A 22,921-nucleotide genomic window follows, 5' to 3' on the forward strand; every position below is an offset into this window, starting at 1 on the left:
GGCACTCAGTTTGAGTGACACAGTTAAGTGCTATTTCAAAAATCAACAATTAGAGATTAATCTCTTTCATGTATTATTAAAGTCATATTAAAGTGACTTTTCAACTAGAATCTTTCTAGGCAAGAGAAACTGTGGTAATAAGTTATTTTTCTATGCAGTGCAGCAACTGAACATCGGGGCAGCCAACTGAATGTTGGGATGCAGTGCTGCAAGTTTCATGCAGTCCTGAGTCATCGTCCTCAGTGCTTTCCTTGTTGGGCTTAAGAGTGGCTTTGGAAAAGTGCAACGTGATTTCTTTCTGAGATAATCTTAGACATGGTCACTGAGCTGAATTGATACTCTGCTTATGGACTAGTTAAGACTTGACAGAAAGTATCATCTTCGAAAATTTTGTTTACTCTCAGAATTACTTTACTTAAAAAAACTGTCATGGAAACCAAGCCAAATGGGGATGCTGTCACGTAGCTGAATGGATAAAAGCAGAAGCTTTAGCAGCTTCTAGTTGGAGAGGAATGAGGTGGGTGTGTCAGTGTCTGTTTTGGTGGCCGAGGCTTTTTCAGTCCCTGTTCAAGTTGGCTTGGGAGCATGTCCACATCCTGAACAGAACAAATGGAGCGTGGGGTTATTACCGAGTTGAAATTCCAGCAATTTTTCTCCCATTATTTGTTTTCTTTGGAAGTAGGGAATGAATGGAGATTTTTTTTTTCATATGGATGCTCTGAAGTTCCCTTTTCTTCTCATTCTCTTGTTGTTTTGTTTTGTTTTTATGGACACTGGATTTTGCTGCAACATAGCATTTGAGCAGCCCTAAAACCATTTCTGTGCCTTTAATAATTTCACATATTAGGCATTCTGGCAGGGGAATGCTTCCAGTTCAGGGTTATCATCTGTGGCAAACTGGATAATGTCAGATGAGAGATCTTGCAGTGCTTTCAGAAGCTGTCTCTTCTGACATTTAAAAAAAATATGTATACATGCTCTGGCAGCATCCAGAGCACTGCTGTCCTCATGAGGAAGGACTGTGGAAGAGAAGCATCATGATTCCACTTTGTTGAAAGGAGCGTATTTTTGACAGGGAGGAAGGATAACTTTCGGGGAAATAAGAGCTTGTAGGGGCCATATGAGCAGGAAACAACACCAAGAAGAAATTATGAATGCTGTCACGGGGGCCTCACTATATTTAGCACTTCCAGAAATTCCTTCATCTATGAGAAAGCAGCAGCCTTCCTGAAATCCCTTTCCTCGTATAAAGTAGGTCACTGACAGTGGTGTTGGCTCTCTCCTCTGCAGCCTGTTTTTTCTGCACTACCTTGGTGTGAATGTTGATTTCTCCTGTGTGCACATTAAATACGTAGCGTAGTACAATTCCTTGGCTTTGTTAGCAGCATCCTTATTCCTGGGCACGAGTAGCGGCAGGAGGCCCGTGCAGTAGGAGAAGGACAAGGGTTAATCATACCTTGCAATGGAAGGCAGTGTCTCAAATGGCAGATTAAGAGATAAGAATCAGCATTGGTATGTGTCAGCCCTCTGAAGGTGTTACCAAGGTTGTAACGTTTAATCCTCCTGATAGGAAGATGCTGGAGTGTTCACCTCTGTTCATCAATGCTACAATGGGAAAGAGAAAGTCCAGAAGAGCAAAACTGCTTTTCATGTGTAATTGGTTAGTTATTCCTAATTAAGTCCAAGGCTGTGTGGTATTTGATTTAGACAAATCCCTTGACTTCTCTCTTCCATAAAAGTGGATGCTCTAAGATGCTTTGAGTGAGCTTCAGCGCTGGTTTCAGTTCATCTCATTCAGGAGTTGAAAATTTTCAGCCATGAGGATGGATGTTCAGGTACATTTTAGCCAGCGGGCAAACTAACTTGTTCTCTCCTTTAAATCAGTTACTATAGTGTTCATTAATTTTTCCTTTCAATTTGATTATTTAAGCTCACTTGCATTTTGGTGGGGGATGTAAACAGAGGAGTGAGGTGAATTTCTTCTTTCTCTGTTATCTCAAATACTCAGTCACTTTTCATGTAGCCCAATGCAGATGATAGATTTCCTGTTCCAGAAGGTGAGTGTTTAAATTCACTTATAAATCTTTGTGTTACTGCTCCAGGAAATTAGACTTCCTGGCGCTGTCAGGATAATGACTTTAACTTCGTAGATTACAAAAACACTAGCAATTTGTCTTCAGCTAAAGGCAACACTATAGTGGGAGAGAGACTTCACTGAAGCTTCTGACTTTACGTTTGTAATTAAGATTAGCTTCTGTTCTCGTTTCACTGCCATTTTTATTTGTTTTCTTTAAAACTTTACAAGTTGACTCCAGCACTTCAGTCGTTAATTATGATTGTCAGAATTGAGTGAGTAGGATTGATTGTTAAATGGCACCATCCACACCCCTCCTGTGTGTGCTGGTGGAGGTCGAGGGGCTGAGAACATCTCTGTGGGAGCAGGTAATGTGTTCTTGTATTAACATGTTTTAAGTATTTCATGCACGGTGTTGAGAATTCCTATCTGAATTATTAAGTATCTCTTATACCTGTCCTATACTGAGTGTTCTTCTTGGTCCCATGTGTATTTTCGTAATTTGCAAAGCAGTTGAAAGAACTCTCATCTGTCTTCTAATTTTTTGAGTCAGAGAACAGTTATCATCTTGGATAGGAAAATTCCCATACGTGACCTGCCCTTTCCAACCCTTCTTCATCCTTCTGAATGAGGAGAAACTGACTGAGCTAGGGGGTACTTGACTATTCTGGAAATAAGGGATGAACACACACAGCTATCCCTGTTCTTTATCCTTCTCTTGCGTTACTGAATGTTCGGACTTCCACAACATGTGGAAGCTAGAAAAAGCTAGTAGTCAGAGACAAGATTCTTCCTCTCCACCTTTAGTCCTGTAGTACTATAAAATTACTGTTACAGTCAGTTTCCAGATCTTTCTTGCCTAAGGCTGACATTCAAGATTATAGATCTATTATAATAACTAGCTGTATCTTCAAAAGACAAGAATCTCAGATGGTAAATTCCCTTTCTGTCCTGTTGCGAATTTGTGGCCAAGTTATAAATGCACTGAATGTGAGACTTACCATGCATGTGTTCCAGCATCTTCAACTAGAACACTGTATGTACTTGCATAATAAAATAGCCTATGAAAAACTAAGCAGCAGGAACTCCACTGAAGCAGATAGTAATGATGGCAGCTACTGAGGAGGTAGAGTTGTTTGGGGTTTCAGCAAAAGACAGAGCTGGGAGCAAGGAAGTCTCATTTTCACGTTTCAGCTACTGACTTGCTGAGTGGCCTTAGGCAAGTTAATTGCCTTCAGATGCCAGGGCTGCAGTGAGCTCGTGCACGAAGTCTCGCTACTTCCTCCGCCTTCAGTGGGATAATGACTGGTGTTTTTGCTGCTGCTGTGATAACCAATGCAGAATATACATGATTTGTTTGTAAAAACAGCAACTTCTGCCAAAGCATTGGGTATCACAACTGTTACTAGCACTGCAGTGATGAGAAAATCATATAAAAACAACTTCTGTCCAAGGTGTGCGGCAGTGCTTTACCCCACTGGGATATTGTGTGAATGGAATGAGGATTTTGTGGTGCAGAGAGTACTTTCAAAATGCACACTACTACGAACTGCTCAGTATTCTTGCTACACGTGTAAGGACAGGCAGTAGCAGACAGAGCTGCTTTAAACCAGTTTTGGGTCACCCAAGGAAGGCAGGGGTCACAATCCTGTGATAAAGAAAGAATTGCTTACTGTCTCTGACTCTTACTACTCTCCAAGTAGAGGTGCTTCCTTTGTGGCTGCCAGTCCTCTCATGAAGTATGTGAGGGGCAGAACCTGGGTCCACCTGTTCTGGTTGTACAGCTGAATTGCTTCCACCTGTGCTCCCAGGGCTGGCCATGCTCCTTTACCAGGTGCTCAATCACTGGCTTGGCTGTGACTCAACCATTCCCAAACAGTGTGCCATACTTACTGTGTATTTGTATGAAGAAGTTCAGCCATGTTATTTGTGATGCTCCATGAAGATAGAAGTACACAGAAACCTGTATGTAACTTTATACCTCGGCAAGTTTTGTAGCCCAGCTACAGCGTTCACTTAAGCTGTGGCAGTTCACAGCAATTCAAAGACAGTTAGCAGGATCTCATCTCTTGAACCAGTGATGGGACTTGCATGTGCCTTATACTTGGCTGCCATTTCTGATGTTCCAGTAGTTCATGTTGCAAAGTGCTAGTTTTCTGTCAATTTTTTCTGCTCACAGCCTTTCGTGTACTGTTGGTCCCTTTCTGACAATCATTAATATTCTCCTCACAACCCTCCTTTTTGTGCATGTTTCTGTGTGTCTCATTTAACATTTCTATTCTACAAGCAATTCTAATTCTAAATTCTGAAACGGAATGTCTGTTATTACAGAGCACAGCTCATTATACAGATGCTGCTCAAGGACTGTTTATAAAATGAAAACGCCATGAAAATATGTCAGGGTTAGAAGCAGAAGTTGGTGAGGAGGTGCTTATCCCACGTGACTGGAACTGTTTCAATTTGGGATTCAGTCACTTCAGTGGAAAAACTCCATCTGTCTGTCCATCCCAAGTTATATCAGATTTGTGCCTTATCACTTTTTCAGCTTCAGTTAAGGAATAACAGTGAAAGCAGACTTTTTCTCCCTTCTGGCATAAGCGTAGAAGATGAAGGTGAGATGTTATACTCTGAAGCAGGATGCAAGTCAGGTTATCCTGATTGCCTACACAGTCTTATTATGAAAAGTAAGAAAGAGGAATTCAGCTTTTGTCAGAACTTAGACATGAGATTTCATGTCAAAATCATTCACAAAAACCTTGTTGCACAAAGTTGTTTCTGGTGTCCATCAAAAGTACCACAGCAAAGTTCTGCTGACGAAGCTACTTGACAAGTTAAAAGAACAGCAGGAAGTTTCAGAACAGCTGAGGCAGAAAAATTGTATAATGTGGATTTAAATCCCTTGCCAGACTTCCAGAAATAGTGTAGCGTAAGTAAAGGAGGTCATTGCAGCTCCATGTTGTGTTGTGAAGGCAGTTCTGTGAGGAGTAACAGGCGTGTGAATGGCTTGCTTAGAGGCTGTGGGACTCAGATGCTTTCTAAACTCAATATTAGCCTGATACCTCTCAAATCTTACTTAAAGATCCGTCTTGGATGGTGTGGCCATTTGAGCTAGCACTCCAGCACACAAAAATGCAGGGTTAAGCATTGGAACAGGTTGGCAGAGAGGCTTTGAAAGGGGCTCTGCCACTGGTGGGACTCGGACCCCGCTGGGCAAAGTAGGAAGTAACTTGGTCCAGATTCAGAGCCCACTTTGAGCAGAGGCTGCCCTGCGGACCTCCAGCACTCTCACCCTGGTTGTTCTCTGTGACTCTTTTGGTGACTGATGATAATGACAGATTAAAAAAAAATGCATGCAAAGAAACAGCAGAATTTTCTTTTTATTAGGGACAAGGGTTTTGTGGGTTTTTTTGCAAAATGTGTTCATCCAGGGCAGCTAGCTAAGCATCTCAGCTGGGAAGAGTTCATCTGCCCAACAAAAATGAGCAACAAAAATGAAATACTTAAGTAATTCTGAACTAACTGCAAATTGAGGTGCTAGATAGCCAGCAAGGCCCTCCTAGAATCATAGCATGGCTTCCTTAGAGTGCAGCTGATACAGGAGAAATACATGAAGTGTCCATTATTTTTCCTCCTTTACTTTACCAGTATTTATTAGAGTTAATGGAGAGCGTTAATCATGGAGTTAATCTCATTTAGTTTAAAATAAACTAGAAGGTTGTACACTCTGTGCATTCTAAATTACAGAAGTTACTGGTGCTGAAGCTGCAGATGTTTTGCAGAAAGGCAAATAAAGAAACTCAAAAAATTAAAAAACCTCTTTTCGCAGCATTAATTTCCAGCACGTTTACCTGCACAGCTGCTGCAGTCATGTTATCTGACTCATTACTTTCTAAACCACTTAGAGATCTTGAATGTGAGAGCTGTGCTACAAAACCATATTTATTTCTATAACCCCGAGTGCTCTGTGCAGGCTTAAAAGCTCTCCCATCTCCACTCTGACAGGGGAATGATGTGACTTAATGTGCCAAATACATCTAGCTGTGGAATGAAGAAAAATGACCTTGAACTGGGAGGCAGGCATTTTACACTGTACACTGGACAGGTAAATTTACCTGTCAGCCGTGGAGGAGTGGGGGGGAGAGATCTTACTCCTCCATAGTAAGGAAAGCAATGTCAATCCAACTGCTATTTGCTCTAAACCTATGGAGAGCTAGATTACTGACCCCCACATTTTCAGATGCTCAGTGTGAATGTAGATCAGTATGCAGTAGGAAGGAGAGTGTTTATATTTGAGTCTCAGACAATTTCTTTCAACTCCGAATTTTCTTTCTCTTGGTGATGTGAAAAACTGGAAATCTACAATAACATGAAATGTTTCTTGTCTTATTGCTATAAGAAATGTGTGCTGGGTTTGAAAACTATCCTAAACAGCCCAGTTCCTGGGTTAGGAATCTTTTCATTATTTTAACAGTGGTTAAGTGGTTTCAAGGAAGCTGTTGTAATTATTTAGAGGCAGTACATGTTTTCGCTTTGCTATGCAATTTCTCCTATTATTTTCTTTTTGTGGGCCATGCCTGTAGGATAGTTAAAATGGGGACAGGCTGCAGTTGGATGTTGTGTAACATTCCTCCGTTGTCTCTTGAAAAATATCTGTGCTTCCTCCCTTTCAAATAAGTATCACATTTATTGCTATGAGCGGGGGGCCCAGATCCCTTTTTTCTTTCTTTTTACTTACAGGTAGATTGATCTGTGGTTGTAAGGATGTGTGTGTGCTTGGACAGCTAAGGCTTTGTAGAGGTATTTCCGTCCAGATCATAGCATTGCATCTCACACTTCTGTCCAAATTCAAGTTTTACAGCAAGATCTGTGTTTCCAGGAAGCCTATAATTTTATGGGCAAAACTTATTGTCAGTTCTGCCAAGGATTATCAGATATTCAACGCCTCAGACATGTTTACATTTAATAGCAACTTTCGTGCTTTTCTATAGAGCCAGAGAGTGTTTGGCTGAAGGGAGGACAGTATCCCCTCATTGTACAACTTCATGTTGTGCATCCCAGCTCAGGTGAGGGAGGAGCAGCAACATCTACTCTTGCAATTCACCTTCTGTAACTCTGGAAATGGATGGGGTGCTTTGAGGATTGTTGCAGAATCTCTGTTTTTGGAGACATTAAGGCTTCCACTTTATGCCCAATTCCATAAGAACGAACTACCCATGTACTGTTCCTTGAAAACTTGGGCTGCAGGGTCAATTTTTTGTTAGAGAACTCAAAAAAATATCTTTTGTTTATGCTGCTTCCACTCTGGCCTGACATTTAGTTTACACTGAAGAAGTAGAATTCTTCTCCTTGGGTGCTTGGGAGATGTTTAAATTGCCTGACAGCAGCAGAGTGACTGTAATTGAGACAGATTAGTGCAGGCACTGGGCTTCCTTCGGGTGCATGTGGCAGCTTTCATGAAATGGAGAGAGAAATTGAAACACGTTTTTGACTTTGGAAGCTGCAGCAGGAACTAATTAGCAATTTCAGAGCACAAACAGGATTGGAGGATGTGTCTGTGTTTGCATATAGTAAATTATTTAATAATATGAGTGTGTTTTTCCATATGGTACTTGCCTCTAACATGCTTATAAGGACAAGATTGTAGGACTCTGCCTGTAATGAACTAAACAGGCTTCCAGTATCAGTTCTGATGATGAAGTATCACTGACGTTTCATTTCTCTTGGCTGAGATTGGGTCTCCTAGCTTCTTCCAGCTTGGATACTGTTAACCTTTCCCCAGGAAAGGTTATATACAAATTTTGTCTTTTTACTGGAAAGTATTTTGAAGGAGTTGGTATTTCTGTGAGAGTAGATACACTGGATAAAAGGTCTTATTCTCCTTTCTTATTCTAATAAGTCAAGCCAGACAGTTCTGCTGCTCTTCACTGCCTTAAGCAGACAGACCTCTAGCAAGCAACTGAACTAATAAGAATAACCAAATACTTGTGTAATGGCTTATGACCATTTATGAGATCTTCATATAAAATCGTGATGAGAAGTGGAAGTATAAAGTAGACTCAGTGAAGTAACCCAGAAGAAAAGCTTTCAAGTTGCCTTCTAAGCGTAGTTCAGTGTGTGAGCTCTGAAATACATATCCATCTTCTTTGATTTTTGTTTCCCCTTGACACTGAAGATGAAGCTCAGGCTGTAAAGGGGAGAACCTGACAGGTGCCAGCCCGAGTGGAAAAACCGTCTGTCCATCCCTGTCTGTCACAGCTCTGGAGCAGCACCCATTGCTGATGCTTCCAGCCACTTGTCGGCAGCATGCAGGCTTTCAAACAGAGCAGGAGCTCCCTTGGCGGCAGGATGGTTTTGAAGTGCAGTCAGTGGAAACCCCTGTAGTCCCATATCTGACAAAGCAGTCTCGTTTCTGAAAATTCCATGGTGAAGGAGGATTTGTTTTTGCCTTGCTGATCAAGATCCTATCCACCGTGCTTAAAGGCAGAGAAGACCTGATTGCCCTGCACACCTTGGGCCGCCCGCACCCTGAGCTGCCGCAGGCCTGGTGGAGGGAGTTGGAGGTCATGGAGGCCTGCAGGAGCACGGCTGTCAGTTTCTTCAACAGCACGATCCTGTGCTTTGCTGCATCCAGGCAGAGCACTGTCTGCTCCCTGCCGCCACCTCTTACGCCAGGCAGGCTGCCCAAAGAGCTGACTGCTGCCTTTCCCTAGCTTCCAGCTGTGCTGTATCACCTCTCTGCAGGGCTGATCAGAGCTCTCCAGTTTGACAGCTCGTTCTTCCTTACCACTGGACCTTACTGCTTTGCATTACAGTGCAGTGTCTTTTCCCCCACTCTGCAGCCACAAACGGGCTTTGATTTCCAGGCCGCTGTGTCCAATGCAGATCATATAGCAGGGGAGGGCACCTAGTTGGACCATCCCCAGCCTCATGATCTAGTGCATTCCATGCAGTCTCTCTTGGAGATAGGAAAAAGATGCTTAAGAGGTCTACAGAGGCAAAAAAAAAAAAAAAAAAAAAAGGGTTTTCTGTGCTTTTTCCACCTTTCTTGCATACTTGAGTACTTTATGTCTGTGGGTGAGCAGATATTTCAACTAAATAACCACAGCCATATTGGGTTTTGTTGCTTTTTTTCCTTTGTTGCTTTCCAGCTGTCTTTTGCAGCCTTCCTTCCATGCCTGCCTATTTGCTGGGGTTTTATGACACTTAAGTTTATAAAGCTGTTCAACAACTAAAGAGTTCTGAATAACATCAGAATGTTTTTAATAAATTAAATGGTGTCTGGAGCCAAGGGCTATTGCATGATTCCTTTTGCAGTAAGCACTTCTGTGCAGACAGGTTGTTACTACTGAGTTGGGAGAAAGCTAAAAGCTCATTAGCTTCTTGGAGTCAAAGCATCTGATTGGCATCAGAAACTGCAAAGCAGAGTTTGACAAGGGCTTGAGGCCAGAAAAGGGTATTTCAGAACACATGATCATTAGTCAAACACACACACACAAAAAAAAAAGGAGGAAAGAAAATGATAGGTCCAGGCAGCATGAGGTGAAAGAAGGAGTCCCTTAACTGCCGTTATTGTCAGTGATGAGCCTGAGACGTTTTTATGTCGTGGGTTCTTGAACTTGTTAAGATACTAACAGCAACATACTGTATTTTATTACTGGTCATAGCTGTGGTGTGATACTTCTATGGATGTTCTTTCAGGGAATCACTCGATTGTCTCTGTTTAAAAAACATTTCATGCAGGATGCTGGAACGCTCTTGCAATTTGGCTGGATTGTAAAGCATCTGCACTAATAAAGGCAGTGAAAAGTGTAGCTCTCAGTTCTGTTCAGCTGCATCACATGGCAGCTATGATTTGAAGAGGAGTAGCATGCTTTTACTGAGATGTATGTGGGTTTTGTGAGGAAATCATTTTTCTTGTTCTGACTTTTCTTCCAGTTTGAGGAAAAATCCTTCCTAAAAACACATTCCGTAACAGTTGTTTATATAATGTGAAAAGTAACAATTTTCCTCAAGTTCCCAATCTTCATTAGTTTCTGCTCCTTTGAGAAAACTTGACTAAATAGAGAAAACTGTTGCAGTGTGCTCTGAAAAGGACTGAATTTGAACCCTACCAATGCAGAGGGTAAGCAAGTTCCAGCCTAAAGATTCCATTGTTTAAAAGTTTCCACCATTAAGAAATGGGATCCATTTTCACACCTACTTTTATCAAATAAGGTTTCCTGTCATGTTGCCTCATCACCTTATTTTTTTCTAGAATTACAAATGGAAAACCATTTGTTTTTGTGCTCTGGATTTTGACTTGTGGTTACAGCTTTGAGGTCAGTAAGTTGATGCCTTCCTGTCTTTCCATGCTTTTTGCTCATGTAAACTGGCCCAAATGCCAGAAGCCAGGCTGGATGGGCAGTGTTCTAATTTCTAGCTTGATTGTGCAGTCCTTGCAATTGCTATCTGTGACAGAATAGGAGGGGTGACAAAATAGAGCTGTTTAGTACCACACACAAGGAGATATCCCTCAGGGCACGTGTGCAGTCACCAAGCACTGCCATCTGGGCCCTTTCTGGGAGAAAAAAATTAATAAGTCAGTCAAGTGCAATTCTGGATGGCAGTGGAGACAGGAACAGATTCATCAGAAGCACCCGTGGTCAATCACAGCAGCAGTGTCTCTGAGGTCTGAAAGAAGCAGCCTGGACATTTGACCTTGTCCACTGTTGTTCTAATATTGCTGTTCTGCAGCAGACAATGTCTGGAAATTCAGGTTTTCCCTCTCAGAGAAACATAATGTGATCGATGGTCTGCTTTGTATTGATCTTGTACACACGGGCCAAATTGCTGTCTGATTAAGAAGTCCCTGGTGCCATGTGCATCAACCCTGTGCCCACTGTCCTTTTGGTATCAGCTGTTAGAGGCACATGTCCAACCTGGTAGCTTAAGGAGGCTTCCCTGGAGGCAGCAAGCAAGATTGTTTGCATCCAGGAGTATTTGCATTTCTGCTTTCCTAGCGTATTGATCTGCTGTCAGTGAGATCCCCGGCGTGATACGCCTCATCTGTCTTCTGTCTCCAAATGCTGTAGCAGTTGATGCAGGAGTAAACTGCCATAAAACTACCATGAATGCTCAGAATTTCTCCAAGCAGGAGTGTTCACCTATAGCTTGGAGTCCAAGGTGTGCCTGAGTTACCCTGAGTACGATACCCTTGCAAGAGTAGTGGCATCGTGCTGTGACACATGGCAGAGCTGGCAGACCTTTGCTGAGAATTCTGTCCTTATTCCTTTCCATGTGTGAGCCAGGATTTTGAACCACCCCTCAGTTTGAGATTTTGCACTCTCAGGCTTGGAGTCCATTCTGGGGGCTTGCAAACACCCTGGTAAGCAGATTGTGGGAAAAGGGGAACCTGTGCTTTCGAACAGATTGCTTTTGGTATGGAGCTTATAAAGAGGAGACTCCCAGGTGTGTGCCATGTGTGAGAGAGAGAGAATGGTGTTCAGTGTGTGATCTTAGAAATAACATGTCTGTCCTACTCCCTTTAAAAGAAAATGCATTCTGTTATCACTGTGAAGTAAATAAAAAAGAACTTGGATCAGGTAGAGACCTAAAGCAGTGTTAATGGTTCGTGTACCATACTTGAAGCCTTCAAGGACTGGGGTAAGGGAGGCTATTTGCATGCCATCCATTTTAATCATTTGGCGAAAGGGCTTAACATTTACTTTAGATCCTCAGCATTATAGCTTGTAATAATGGTGTTTCACAAAAGAACCACTAAAAGTGACCTACAAAAGTTTAAATGTGCTACAGTTCACCATCATGCCTGCTATTGCTTTGAGTGGAGACCTTTAGCAATTCAGTCTTCTCTGCATCAGCCTTGCTGCCAGGTATTTCCTGCCCTTCAGTAACAGCCTATGGGGGCATTGTATTCTCCTTTTGAACTGGTAGCTTGGGTAGTGCTCTAGTTATCTGCAGCAGCGTTCAGATCCTTATTAAGTATTGGTCCTCCAGAGCCTTCTCAACTGATTACTGAACAGAGGAAAGAGAGTTGTTAACTGAACATCTCCTGTTGCCAAGAGACTTAGCTGCATAGGCTTGAAAAAAGCCTTTGTTACTGGGCAGTGCGTCAGTTGCTGTTGGGAGGAATGCTGCTTGCAGCTCCTTTGGAAAGGGAGAGCTGTTTTAGTCTTAAAATACTTGCTCACAGAAAGCAGAAGCATTGGAATTCACACAAGGTCAAAATAGGTTGTGTTTAATTGAGCCATCTCTTTGTTAAATTGCATATTCTTTGATATGAAATGAAATATAATCAATTTCATAGAGAGTCATCACAGTAAGAGGAGACACCCTGGTGACAGCTTGTGGAGCTTAAGAAATGCAAAGAATAATAGAAATAGCAAAAGACAGTTTGTTTTCTCAGGCATCCTTGTTTCTCCTGCACCACCTCGCCTTCCTGTTCCCTTTCCTTGCTGCTTTTCTGCCTTCCCTGCAGATTAGCTCCTTGTTTTTTTTGCATACCTCCACATTTTGTAGTACTATTGATGTCCTTGTTACATCCCTGTGGCATGAGGGGCTGCTTCCCCTTTTAGCTAGCAAGCCATTGCTTTTTGCATTGTGGCACTGGATGGTAAACTGGGAAGCATTTCTGTGACTTAGGTCAGTTGGAAAGGTCAAACGCTATGGTGTTCCTTTTCTGAACAGAAAATCTCCTCTTAAACATTCTTTTAAGAGTGATTTGAGTCTCATGTGTCCCATATTATTCTGGTTCTTCTTTTCAACACTGCCCACTGTCGGAGCTCCTGCTTGGTGGTGGATGCTGCATTCTTGGCTGAATCTCAGCAGTAAGCATAATACCTGTCCTGCTTTGTGCTGCACATTGAAGTGAAAGCTACAAGGACTTTAAAAACCTTTTACCTATTTATTACTGTTTCATCCACTGAACAAGTTTGTGCCTCTGTTGTGTGACATTCTTATATGCACCTGTATCAAGCTGCATTCTCCATCGATTATTCCGAGCATTTGGCTCTGTTGGAGCTGGCTGTGTTTTCACTACTGTTAAGCCTTTCAATTAGAAGGATCTTGCAAGTTGAGGTTGGCGTTCAAGCTGTGCACTGGGTGCTGAAACACAGCATACAGATGGAGTGGGGCTGATGGGGTTTATTGCATGTTTGTTTTATTAGCATTGTTTTAAGGATCTGATTGCTGTTTTTACAAAACTAACCAGCCGCTTCCCCCCGCCCTTTGCCTTTTTAAATGTTCTGTGGGGTAAGGCATTCCTGGCATGGGAGGTGTTGAGCTGCTAGACTGATCGGCTGCTTACGTTCTGAAAATATTTCTGTAGAAGATTCTGAATTCTGGCTCACAACTGTTTGACTTGCAAAGCACGAATTGCACAGTTTGTAATGAGGTTGCAGCCTGCTAACAACAGAGGGCAGGAGCCCAAAATTTGTGAAGCGTTTCTTTCACAATGCTAGTTTCTTTTAGAGACATGATTTTTTACTTCTTTTGGCTCGTAGCTTCCTACTTACTGAGGCAGCTGCTTTCTTTTTCCCACAAAGTCTGTTAGTGTTTGACCTTGCAGAGAAGTTGCGGTTTGGGCTCTCACTCCATCTGCCGGTAACTGTCGCATCTTGCGCTGGCTGGCCAGCACAGTGAGTGAGCACATCAGCAAGCAGCTCTTGAACTTGCTCACATTCCTTGTTAGCACACCCTCGATGTGGTCCTGGAGTGCATCTGTTGGTTTAGTTTCATCCCACGATGTGTCCAGATGGTGCTGCAAGTGCTGTGTGTTGGGAACTAAAGCGCAGCAAGTACGGGCAGTTGGGAAATCTGCTTCAAAAGTGGTCTGAATTAAAACAGCAATGTACACATCTCAGTAAATACTGCAGGAACAAGTAACTGTCAGAGTTAATTTAAGTGACTTTAGGGTTGTTTTTCCCTCAGTAACTAAGCTTTTTTGTTTTGTATTTCCTACAGTGCACCCTATATCCTTCTAACTTATATGAAAATTGCTTGTTGTGGAACAGCAAGCCAGAGATTTTAGAAGGATAAAAATAAAGCATCACATCTGCTCCAGCAGTAGGACTCTAATCTGACCAGTATATGTATGTGTATAATTTCCTGTGCCTGTAGGGTGACAATAAATCCTAAATTGTATGAGTTGTAAAGGGAATTAGGTTTAGCAACCTTGCTCCAAAGAGAGATGTCTAAATGTGGGATTAAACTGGTATATCAGAGAGAGGAACCTGATGAAGTAATTTGTTATTGCCAGAATGTAGTCAAGTATAGGCACAATGTCATCATTGCTAAAATGAAAGCACGTAAATTCGTGGGTGAGGTGATCCAGGAACTGCTGCACGTGGCTGAGAGTTGAATGGGCTGGTTTGGTTCTTCAGGTCATTCCTCAGGCCTTTGACATTCAGGATTAAAATTGCTGTCTGTGCTGTTACTGTTCTGTGGGCAAACAAAGGATGCTCCAGTTGGCAGCACCTGGCAGGGTGGACATGGCACAGAATTAACTCCATTGCCAATTTTAAACAACTTGGATGCAAAGCAGCTCATCTTCCTTTTGCTGTAAGGTTGAAACCACAGTGTGTTGGTGGAGGTGAGTTTAATGTGGAAGGTCTTCCTTTGTATACGCGTTCATGCCAGCAGCTGGGGAGCATGCTTAGGTGCTGCAATATGTCTGACACAGTGACATCAGCGTCCAAGGCATTTTCCATTTGTCTGAAAGGGAAAAGCTAATATAGCCAAATGGCTTGCTTTGCATTTTACAGTGGAGTTGGGGGAAGGGGGAGAAATAAAAGATTTATCTCCGTGCTTTTCCAGAAGGAAACAGTATAGATTGCAACTCAGCACAAGTCTGTAACCTAAGGAAAAGGCCTCATTTATTCTGGGAGAAATGATGTTTGGTAGGGCAGTGCTGAATCTGGGCTATAACCATAACAGTTTTATTAAAGGAGAAGAAAAGCATATACTGTTTTTCTCATTTGATATATTACCTATTGCTAATGACCCTCCTTTTCTCATTTTCTTTATTTAAAAAAAGGGATATAAGCAACTAGCTATAGATTGCACAAAGGCAGCATTACCTGAAAAAAATAATTAAGATGATCCTGAAATTAAGGAAATCAGTTTAGAAGTGAAGCAGGTGCTTAATGGAAGTGAGACCAGCTGTGCTTCCCAGGAACATGCTTGAAGCACTTTGCAGAAAGATGTGTGAGGCCTCCATGCAGTGCTGGAAGGAAATTTATAATAATTCAGAGAAATAGCATCCTATAAATAGCAAAACTGGACTCGTTAGGACAGGAGGTAGATGGAGAAAATACAAAACTTGTTTGTTTCTTTTTAGGGGAGTATAATGGTTATGAAAAGTGTCAGCTTGTTGTCAATGAGGGAGAAACCCTCTGGTGTAGAAGTAACTTTATTGCTATCAGGTCATCTCTGCTAATGAGCAGTTATCCATGAGAGTCATTCCTAATACTTTGGTTTAGCAACTCCTGCCTGCAGTTTGCTAGCACAGGTTATATGCAGTGCTGGAAGTGTGCAGCAGGTGGGGGGCCCCCAAGGTCAGGGAGGAGGAAGTCTCATATATGGTGTATAGCATTAATTAACTCCTTTTAAAACAGATGTTAATAGGGCAGCATAAATACAGTTGGAAAATGGGGTCGTATGGAATGAAGTGAGGATTGCTCACCAAGGTAGCTAAGGGATTACAGCCCAAAGCAGAAATGCATTGGTGATGGGTAGAAGAAATGCTATGTGTTATTGAGCAGAGGTGGGGGACGTTTTTGAGATGCTCTAACAGTAGTAAGTAGGAAAAAGGAGAGGCTTTCATGCATGAAGAGAAGTAATGACAGAAAGGGAGCAAGAGGTGCGTGACTGGAATACAGCTCTGGCCGCAGGAGGAAAGTGGAGGTGAGAGGGTTCTTCTGTTGTGCTTCTCAGCATTCATACCTTGAGAAGGAAGAAAGGATGTCTAACCAAAAGGGAACAGAAAGGGCAAATTTCAGACTGCACTTAAGTCAAAGGAGAGGAGGCAACTTGTGGGGCAGTTGCCAAGTATGCTGTAGTTGTGGCCAGGCAATTTCGAACAAAGCCGTCAGAAGACTGACTGCAGAATTGCACTCAGCTCAATGGCTGGCTACTCTGAGCTCAAATACAGATGCAATACGTGTTCTGTATGAGTTTTCTCTGAAAATTAATGAACCTACTTTCAGCTTTTTGCATATCTGATTCATGCTTCAGCTAAGCTTCCATGAAAGATAACACAGCTCCCAAATTCTGGTAAGCTATCCTAAGAGATTTTTAGTGTTCAGGAAAGTAAGACTACACACTTAGCAGGCAGCAGGGCTTTTTCTTGAGGAGTGCTGGGATTGCCAATTCACCTTGTGAAGCAGCAGAGGAGAGAGGTGATGTGGAGGTCATCCTGGAGTCAGATAATTCAAGGAACAGACAAGAGCTGTACAACTGTTCATGCTTCATGTGTTACATAACTGGAGTTTTTCTGAGCATTCAATACAGGGGGCAGTGATCCCAGAGCAAGGAGAGGACAGCAGAGAAGAGGAGAGAAAGCGGTACGGATTGGCAGGGTGCCTTTGGGGATTGGCACCTGTTGCAGCTTGCACTTATCTGTAGGTGTCGTGTAACAAGCAGGTGGTGGCAGTAAAAGCGGTCTGGAGCAGGTTAACAATCCAGCAGTTGAAAAAGAATGCAGCCATGCTGGAATGCACGTGAGGAAGCTGGGCAGGGAATGTGTAAGATAGCACATCGCAGCTCGTGGATGCTTGTGCATAGATCAGTTTTCTGGTGTGGAGCAGATAAAGCCTTGGCTGATAAAGTGTATCTTCAGTGGGATAAATAAGCCCTGTACATCCAAGGGTGTTAACCTGGCCTTGCTAATGTAGTGCCACAGCTGTAACTATGATGAAAAGTAGGGAAAAGCAGAGCAAAAATGTAAGGCTTTCATATTAGAAGGCTTTTTAATCCTCTTCAGCGACAGAGGATTTCTAAAAGGAAGTTTCTGACAGTATATCCGTTCGATAGAATAGCATTTTCAGTTCTCTTGCTTTTAGGTTTGATTTGAGATGTCTGAAATGTGATAAAAATACGTATTTGAGTAGCGGGTGATTTGTGAAGAGAAAGTATTGAAGAGAGGGCGTGATTTCTGTTTGTAGGTTTCCTGCCTTACTAGTGGAAAACTTGCTTTGAGTTATGGTGCACTCGTGGGACAGCGTCTTATTATGTGAGAAACATTCTTTTTGTCTGTGCATATAAAAAGAAAAGTCTTCTATTCAAGACAAGCTTCAAATTTCCTGCTTGCCCAAGCTCGTTCATACCGTCATACTTGCTTTCATGCCATTCTTTTTTCCATAAATGTTTTCACAAGTGACACCTGCTAATTGCAGACTCCCCAAAAGCCATCAGTTCAGAAATGTCTTACAGCTGCAGTCACTGTTATCTGTAGGTGGTTTGTGCTTTCCTGCACTCACCAAAGCAATTCTAGGGAAGTTATTTTTTTGTTGTTGAAATTTTCTGAACAACACTATGATCTCCTGGATCCTATTTGATGCTCTAACTGGATGCTTGCATATTCTTCCTTCATCAGTTCGGTGCTGTGAGACACTTAGTGACGAAAGGTAGGTAAAATTGCTTGAAAATATCCACAATTTGTTACTAACTCAGAACTGCCACTTTAGTCCTTGTCTAAAGCGGTGCCCCACTGTACTGTGGTCAGATAGATAAATCCTAATCTTTTGAGATGAGGAAATTGAGACGTGGATGCAACTATCAGCTACTCCGCATCACAAAAGGAAGTGCGTGGCAGAGCTGGGAATAGTTCCCATTCCTGAGGTGCCTAAATTGCAAAGCTGCAGCAGAGACTCTGGGGATACTTAGTTATCATGTGTCTGTTGCAGTCTCCCAGTGTAATGCAATGCTGGTGTACTTCTTTACCTAATATTTGAACTGGAGGCAGTATTTCTCCCTGCTCCCACCAGGTGAGAATTCTAGTCATTTTGACATCCTGCATCTTTTGTTCCTCACATAGGCGTGAGAAGGGGGTGGATGATGGATTGTAGCTTGCTCTCTGTGACCTGTTTGTTGATGTCTGAGACAATTTGAATGGAAAAAAAAAGAGTGCAAGTTGAATTTACAGTCTGCAGATGCAAAATAAGAATTGTTCAGTTATTCTCATGCTACCTTGTTACTACGTGTACTACATATACTCAACCTGCTAGACAGTTCTATAGCATAGCACAGATTTCAGAAAGAATGATCAACTTAACAACAATCAAAGGGACCTTCAGTCTAGCTGTGTTCACAAGAGTGAATAAAATATTCTGAATATGGCAGAAACCCTTCTTTCCGTAGCACAGCTTTCTCTTGGCTGTTCTCTAATGTGATGAAATAAAGGTTTGTTCATATATGCCTTCTCTACTTCTTTTTGCTTCCCTTGTCCTCTTCCCCACCTGCAGGCTTTGAGTTACTGTACCAGCCAGATGTGGTCCGACTGTACCTCTCCATCCTCACCGAAAGTCAGAACTTTAACACTCTGGAAGCTGCAGCAGGGGCTTTGCAGAATCTCAGTGCTGGCAACTGGACGGTGAGTGCAATCTTCTCGTCAGTCATTACATGGTGCAAGTAAAGAACAAAACTACATCCACTGTAACTGCACTGTTACCTTGTGCCCTTTAAGAAGGAAGAATGTGGAGAAATTATTTCCGATTCATTTGCCCACTTAAGATGCTTTGCATCTTCTGAACAGATGGTGTTTATGTGCAAATGTCACTGAGCTCATGACAGTTTAACCAGGAGCTGGTTTTACTACTTAAACTACTTAACTGTTGCCACATCCCTTCAGAAAAGCTTACTGTTAGATGGTCCTGTTGTGAATGCTTAATTCATTAGGCTGTCAGATTGCTCGAGAAACTGTACTCCGAAGTGTCCTCTGATTTTCTCTCTGAGCCAGCCCCAGTACTAATCAGGTAATGCTCAAAGAGATACCTGATCATTTCTAGAACTGTGTGGCAAACCTGGAGCGAGCAGAAGCCTGAAGATCAGCAGGGTGGTGTTTTGCAACAGTCTTGAATACCTGTTTTAAAATCAATCATGAAACAGAGTAAAATAGCACAAAATTGAAGGTGAAAGAAGATAACATGCTTTAGATGCCTTACTGTTCCCTGCAAATGACCTATTTTTCCTAATCCAGGGGAATGTGTTTTCACACTGTGATGTGTACAGAACAGATGCTGGCTGGCAAATGAAATTCCTTCTGTTTCTGTCCTCTTTCTCCATCAGCTTACTAAGCTGCAGGCTGAACCTCCACATCCTTTTCTCTTTGGTGCTTGATGAACATGACTGATAGCTTGTTTCAGATGCATCAGCATACACATCTTAACTGGTGTTCACAGGAGAAAAAAATGAATTACAGCACTGAAAGAAATACCAAAGGCAAGAAGGAGTGGGAATGTGAGCTCACGATACTTTGTTTCTGTTTTCCTTGTTTTGATCAGTGGTCCACATACATTCGTGCAACAGTGCGGAAAGAGAGAGGCTTGCCAGTGCTGGTGGAGCTGCTCCAGTCCGACTCTGACAAGGTTGTGAGGGCTGTGTCAATTGCCTTGAGAAACCTTTCCATGGATCGCCGCAATAAAGACCTTATAGGTATCTTCAGAACTTGTGTTAGCAGGCTGGAATCCTGGCTGCTTTTGAGAGACGTCTCCTTTTTGTCGGTTGTGCTGAGGATTCATTTTGTATGCAGTTTCTATCACTGTTCTCCAAGATTATTCTGCGTAGCCACCAAGTGAAAGGTTTTCATCTCAGAATGTATTTCCTGTCCATTTAAACAATCCGTGGTTTAAGAAAGATTCCTAAGGACTAAAAATAAATATAGATTTTTGCAGGAGAGGGGAGCATGTGTAGGTGTGCAGTGACTGGGTGGGTTAACAGACTGCTTGCCTCTTCCTTAGCTCCAGCTGGCATGGACCTGCTACTAGTCACATGCAGAGGTTACTGACAGGTGTGTTCCTCCTTAGGCCCACTGTTGAAATTGGTGGCTGAGCTTGCTTGGGGTCATGAAGGAAAATCTAGGGTTTTCCCTTTTTTTTCCATCATGACCTCCTTCTCTTGGCAGTTACTGTAGAAGCTGGATACTAACCAACTTACCAGAGACAGAGTCTTTAAATTAGTTTTCCAGCAGTGCTCACTAGCTCCTTTCCAATGGGGTAAATATGCATTTGTGTGCATGTAATCGGAAAGGTTCGGCTGTCAGTTGAGTTTTCCTCTGGATGCCTCTGTATTTAACTGATGTCTGTTTAAAGTATGACTTGTCAGGACAGGAAGTATTCAGCAATTGTTTAGGGCCATCATCCAAGTTGATACTAACAAATGGCCAGGTGGAATTCTGCCCTAACACATCAAGTTTCTCTTTTAATAGTTCAGAGGTGTAGCGAGGTGAATGGTGCAGACACACACCTGGGAGTGATAAACTCCCAGCTCTTTGGTTTTTCTCCGGCACCATATGATGTGAAGGCTAACTGGACCCAGGAGGAAATACTCCTACCTTTGTCAGAAGAAGGTTAATAAATGCATGGCTGCACACCTTGCCCCAGAAGGCCTATTAGAAGACTACACTGAGTAAACCATGTGCGTGTATTAGCATGAATATGTGGCTGTAGCAGCAGCTACTGGATGCTTTTTGCCTCAGGCATCGTGAAGTATGATAGATGTTGGCTGTAAAATCATAAGGAAGTCTGCATTTTTTTCCCTCTCAGCCTTTTAATATTCATGATGAAGGAGTTTTGTTTTGGATATCAACTCTTAATCACCTTGAAATAATAAATGATAAATGCACCATAAAGTTACAGACATGATGTTCAAAACACTTGCATTATTAATTTTTTTAACCTGGCAAGCAGCCTTGAATTTTTCATTCAGGATGGGAAGTTGAAGGCAGAGCTAGGGCTGAGCAGTGGTATCTCTTCCACTTTTCCAGGTAGTTATGCCATGGGTGAGCTGGTTAGAAATTTGCCCAGCAGGCAGCAGAGACCTGCAAAGAACCTGGAAGAGGATACAGTGGTTGCTGTATTGAACACAATCCATGAAATCATTACTGACAGCTCAGAAAATGCAAGATCTCTGATCCAGACACAGGGCATTCAGAAGCTGGTGGCTATCAGCAAGTCAAGGTGAGTAACAGTTGAAAGCAAAATGTATGAAAACTCACTGCAAAACTTGAAAATACCACCCCACACGGTAGTTTTTTGCTTTCCAAAGCCATTGTAGCCTTTCAGAAGTGTAGCTAAACAAATGTATACACAATAAAAAGTCACCCTTTCAGTAGATTTGTAACTTAAAAAAAAAATAGAGTGAAAGCCTGTTAGAACATGACATCTTAGAATACGTCACCAATCCTTTCAAGGATTGCCGTTGATGAAATCTTGTTTTAAATAAGGTGGTTAAGGATGTGCAGTAATTGTTTTGGCTAGAGGCAGCTCAGACCTTGTGTGTGTTTGCTGTGTTTTGTTTCTTTTTTTTTCTGAAAATAAATCCACGCAGAATGAAATCCATCTGTTTTCTATCAGTGACAACTGCACAATGAAAAGAACACCCTGGCCTCCGTGCTTGCCCATGAATGCAATGTGAAAACACAAAAATCTGCAAATTCTGACTTCTTGGATTCTTTTGTCAGCAAATACCTGTACTTTATGAAGAAGTCACTGAATTATTTCACATACATTTTAAAACTAATAAGCCAATGTGAAGCTCTGTGAAGTAGTAGGTACCTCCTGGATATTGTTTTGGTGCAGAGAAGTTGACATATGAATAGTCCTATACTGCTTGATATTTAACATTCTGATTTTATTTTGCAAATCAGCCAGTCTCCTCGGGAAACAAAAGCAGCATCTCACGTTCTTCAGATGATCTGGAGCTACAAGGAGTTACGAAATGCTCTGCAGAAAGATGGCTGGAACAAATCACACTTCCAGGTAAGAATGCTGGCTCTTAGGTTTAGTTAGTAGTTGTGGAAATGCCTGACTGGAAGGTGCCCTCACTTAATGCAGTATTAGTGTCTGATAGATAATATGCTTTAATTCTGTTCTTCTAGGTAATGGAAAAATGTGTTGTAACCTGTTCAGTTGTAACATCATGCACTTAACTTCATGGATAGGTTTTTCACTGGTCTATGAAATGTAGCTTTTTAGTTTTTGGAAGTATGCCACGTTGTGTAGGCCAAGTGCATGTGCTTTGCTCAAGGAAGAATTAGCATGTCTTTTGTCAACTGTTTCTTTTCTCATGTGAAATTTATTTCAGGCAGCAGCCCAGGGCAGTCACTAGTTCTTGATGTGCAGCCCCCTTACCTTCTCTTCTGAAAAGGTTGAGCTCCTTTTACAGACAACAATGCACTGGTCTAGATAACACCAAAAAAAAAAATTCCACTAACAAATCTATATGAAAATAAAATTTAAGAAAACTCCTCTGCCATACTATTAACAGGAGTGGATTTAGAACCAGTGTGTGATCTCACTTCGTACTGTGTACTTGTTTGATTTCCCAGAACAGCAGTTTCATATTTACCTAATTTTTGTTTTGAAGTCTGTTTCTGCGACGCCAAAGAGTTCCAAGGGCACTGCTGGCAGGTCTGGCTATGATGACAGCACTTTGCCGCTGGTGGATAAAAGTCAAGGTCAGTTCTGCTAGTTTCCACTTTCTGTATGTGTTTTGCTTGCTTGCTGAATTTGCTGCAACAGTGTTATGGGAGGTGAAAGGAAGGGCAAGACAGGAAGGGGTAAATGTATTATTTATATAGTGCTTTTTAACTCACAGTAATGAGATGATTGGTCTGTAGTTTTCCTTCTCTTGCAA

General features: G+C 42.1%; 1 protein-coding gene across 20 annotated transcripts in view; it reads left to right on the forward strand.

The window, feature by feature from the left end:
* Positions 1–22,921, forward strand: part of ARVCF (ARVCF delta catenin family member) — a 221,533-nt gene that overhangs the window by 183,254 nt on the left and 15,358 nt on the right. For all 20 annotated transcript variants that reach the window (XM_031592790.2, XM_031592793.2, XM_090120999.1 and 17 more), the window contains 5 exons: positions 18,532–18,659; positions 19,570–19,720; positions 21,051–21,243; positions 21,933–22,044; positions 22,652–22,742. In XM_031592790.2, coding sequence (XP_031448650.2) covers positions 18,532–18,659; positions 19,570–19,720; positions 21,051–21,243; positions 21,933–22,044; positions 22,652–22,742 — 675 coding nt within the window. The remainder of the gene's footprint in view (positions 1–18,531; positions 18,660–19,569; positions 19,721–21,050; positions 21,244–21,932; positions 22,045–22,651; positions 22,743–22,921) is intronic.

This window comes from Phasianus colchicus, chromosome 18 (assembly GCF_987193195.1).
Source record: "Phasianus colchicus chromosome 18, bPhaCol1.hap1.1, whole genome shotgun sequence".
In the NCBI taxonomy this organism is placed as follows: domain Eukaryota; kingdom Metazoa; phylum Chordata; class Aves; order Galliformes; family Phasianidae; genus Phasianus; species Phasianus colchicus.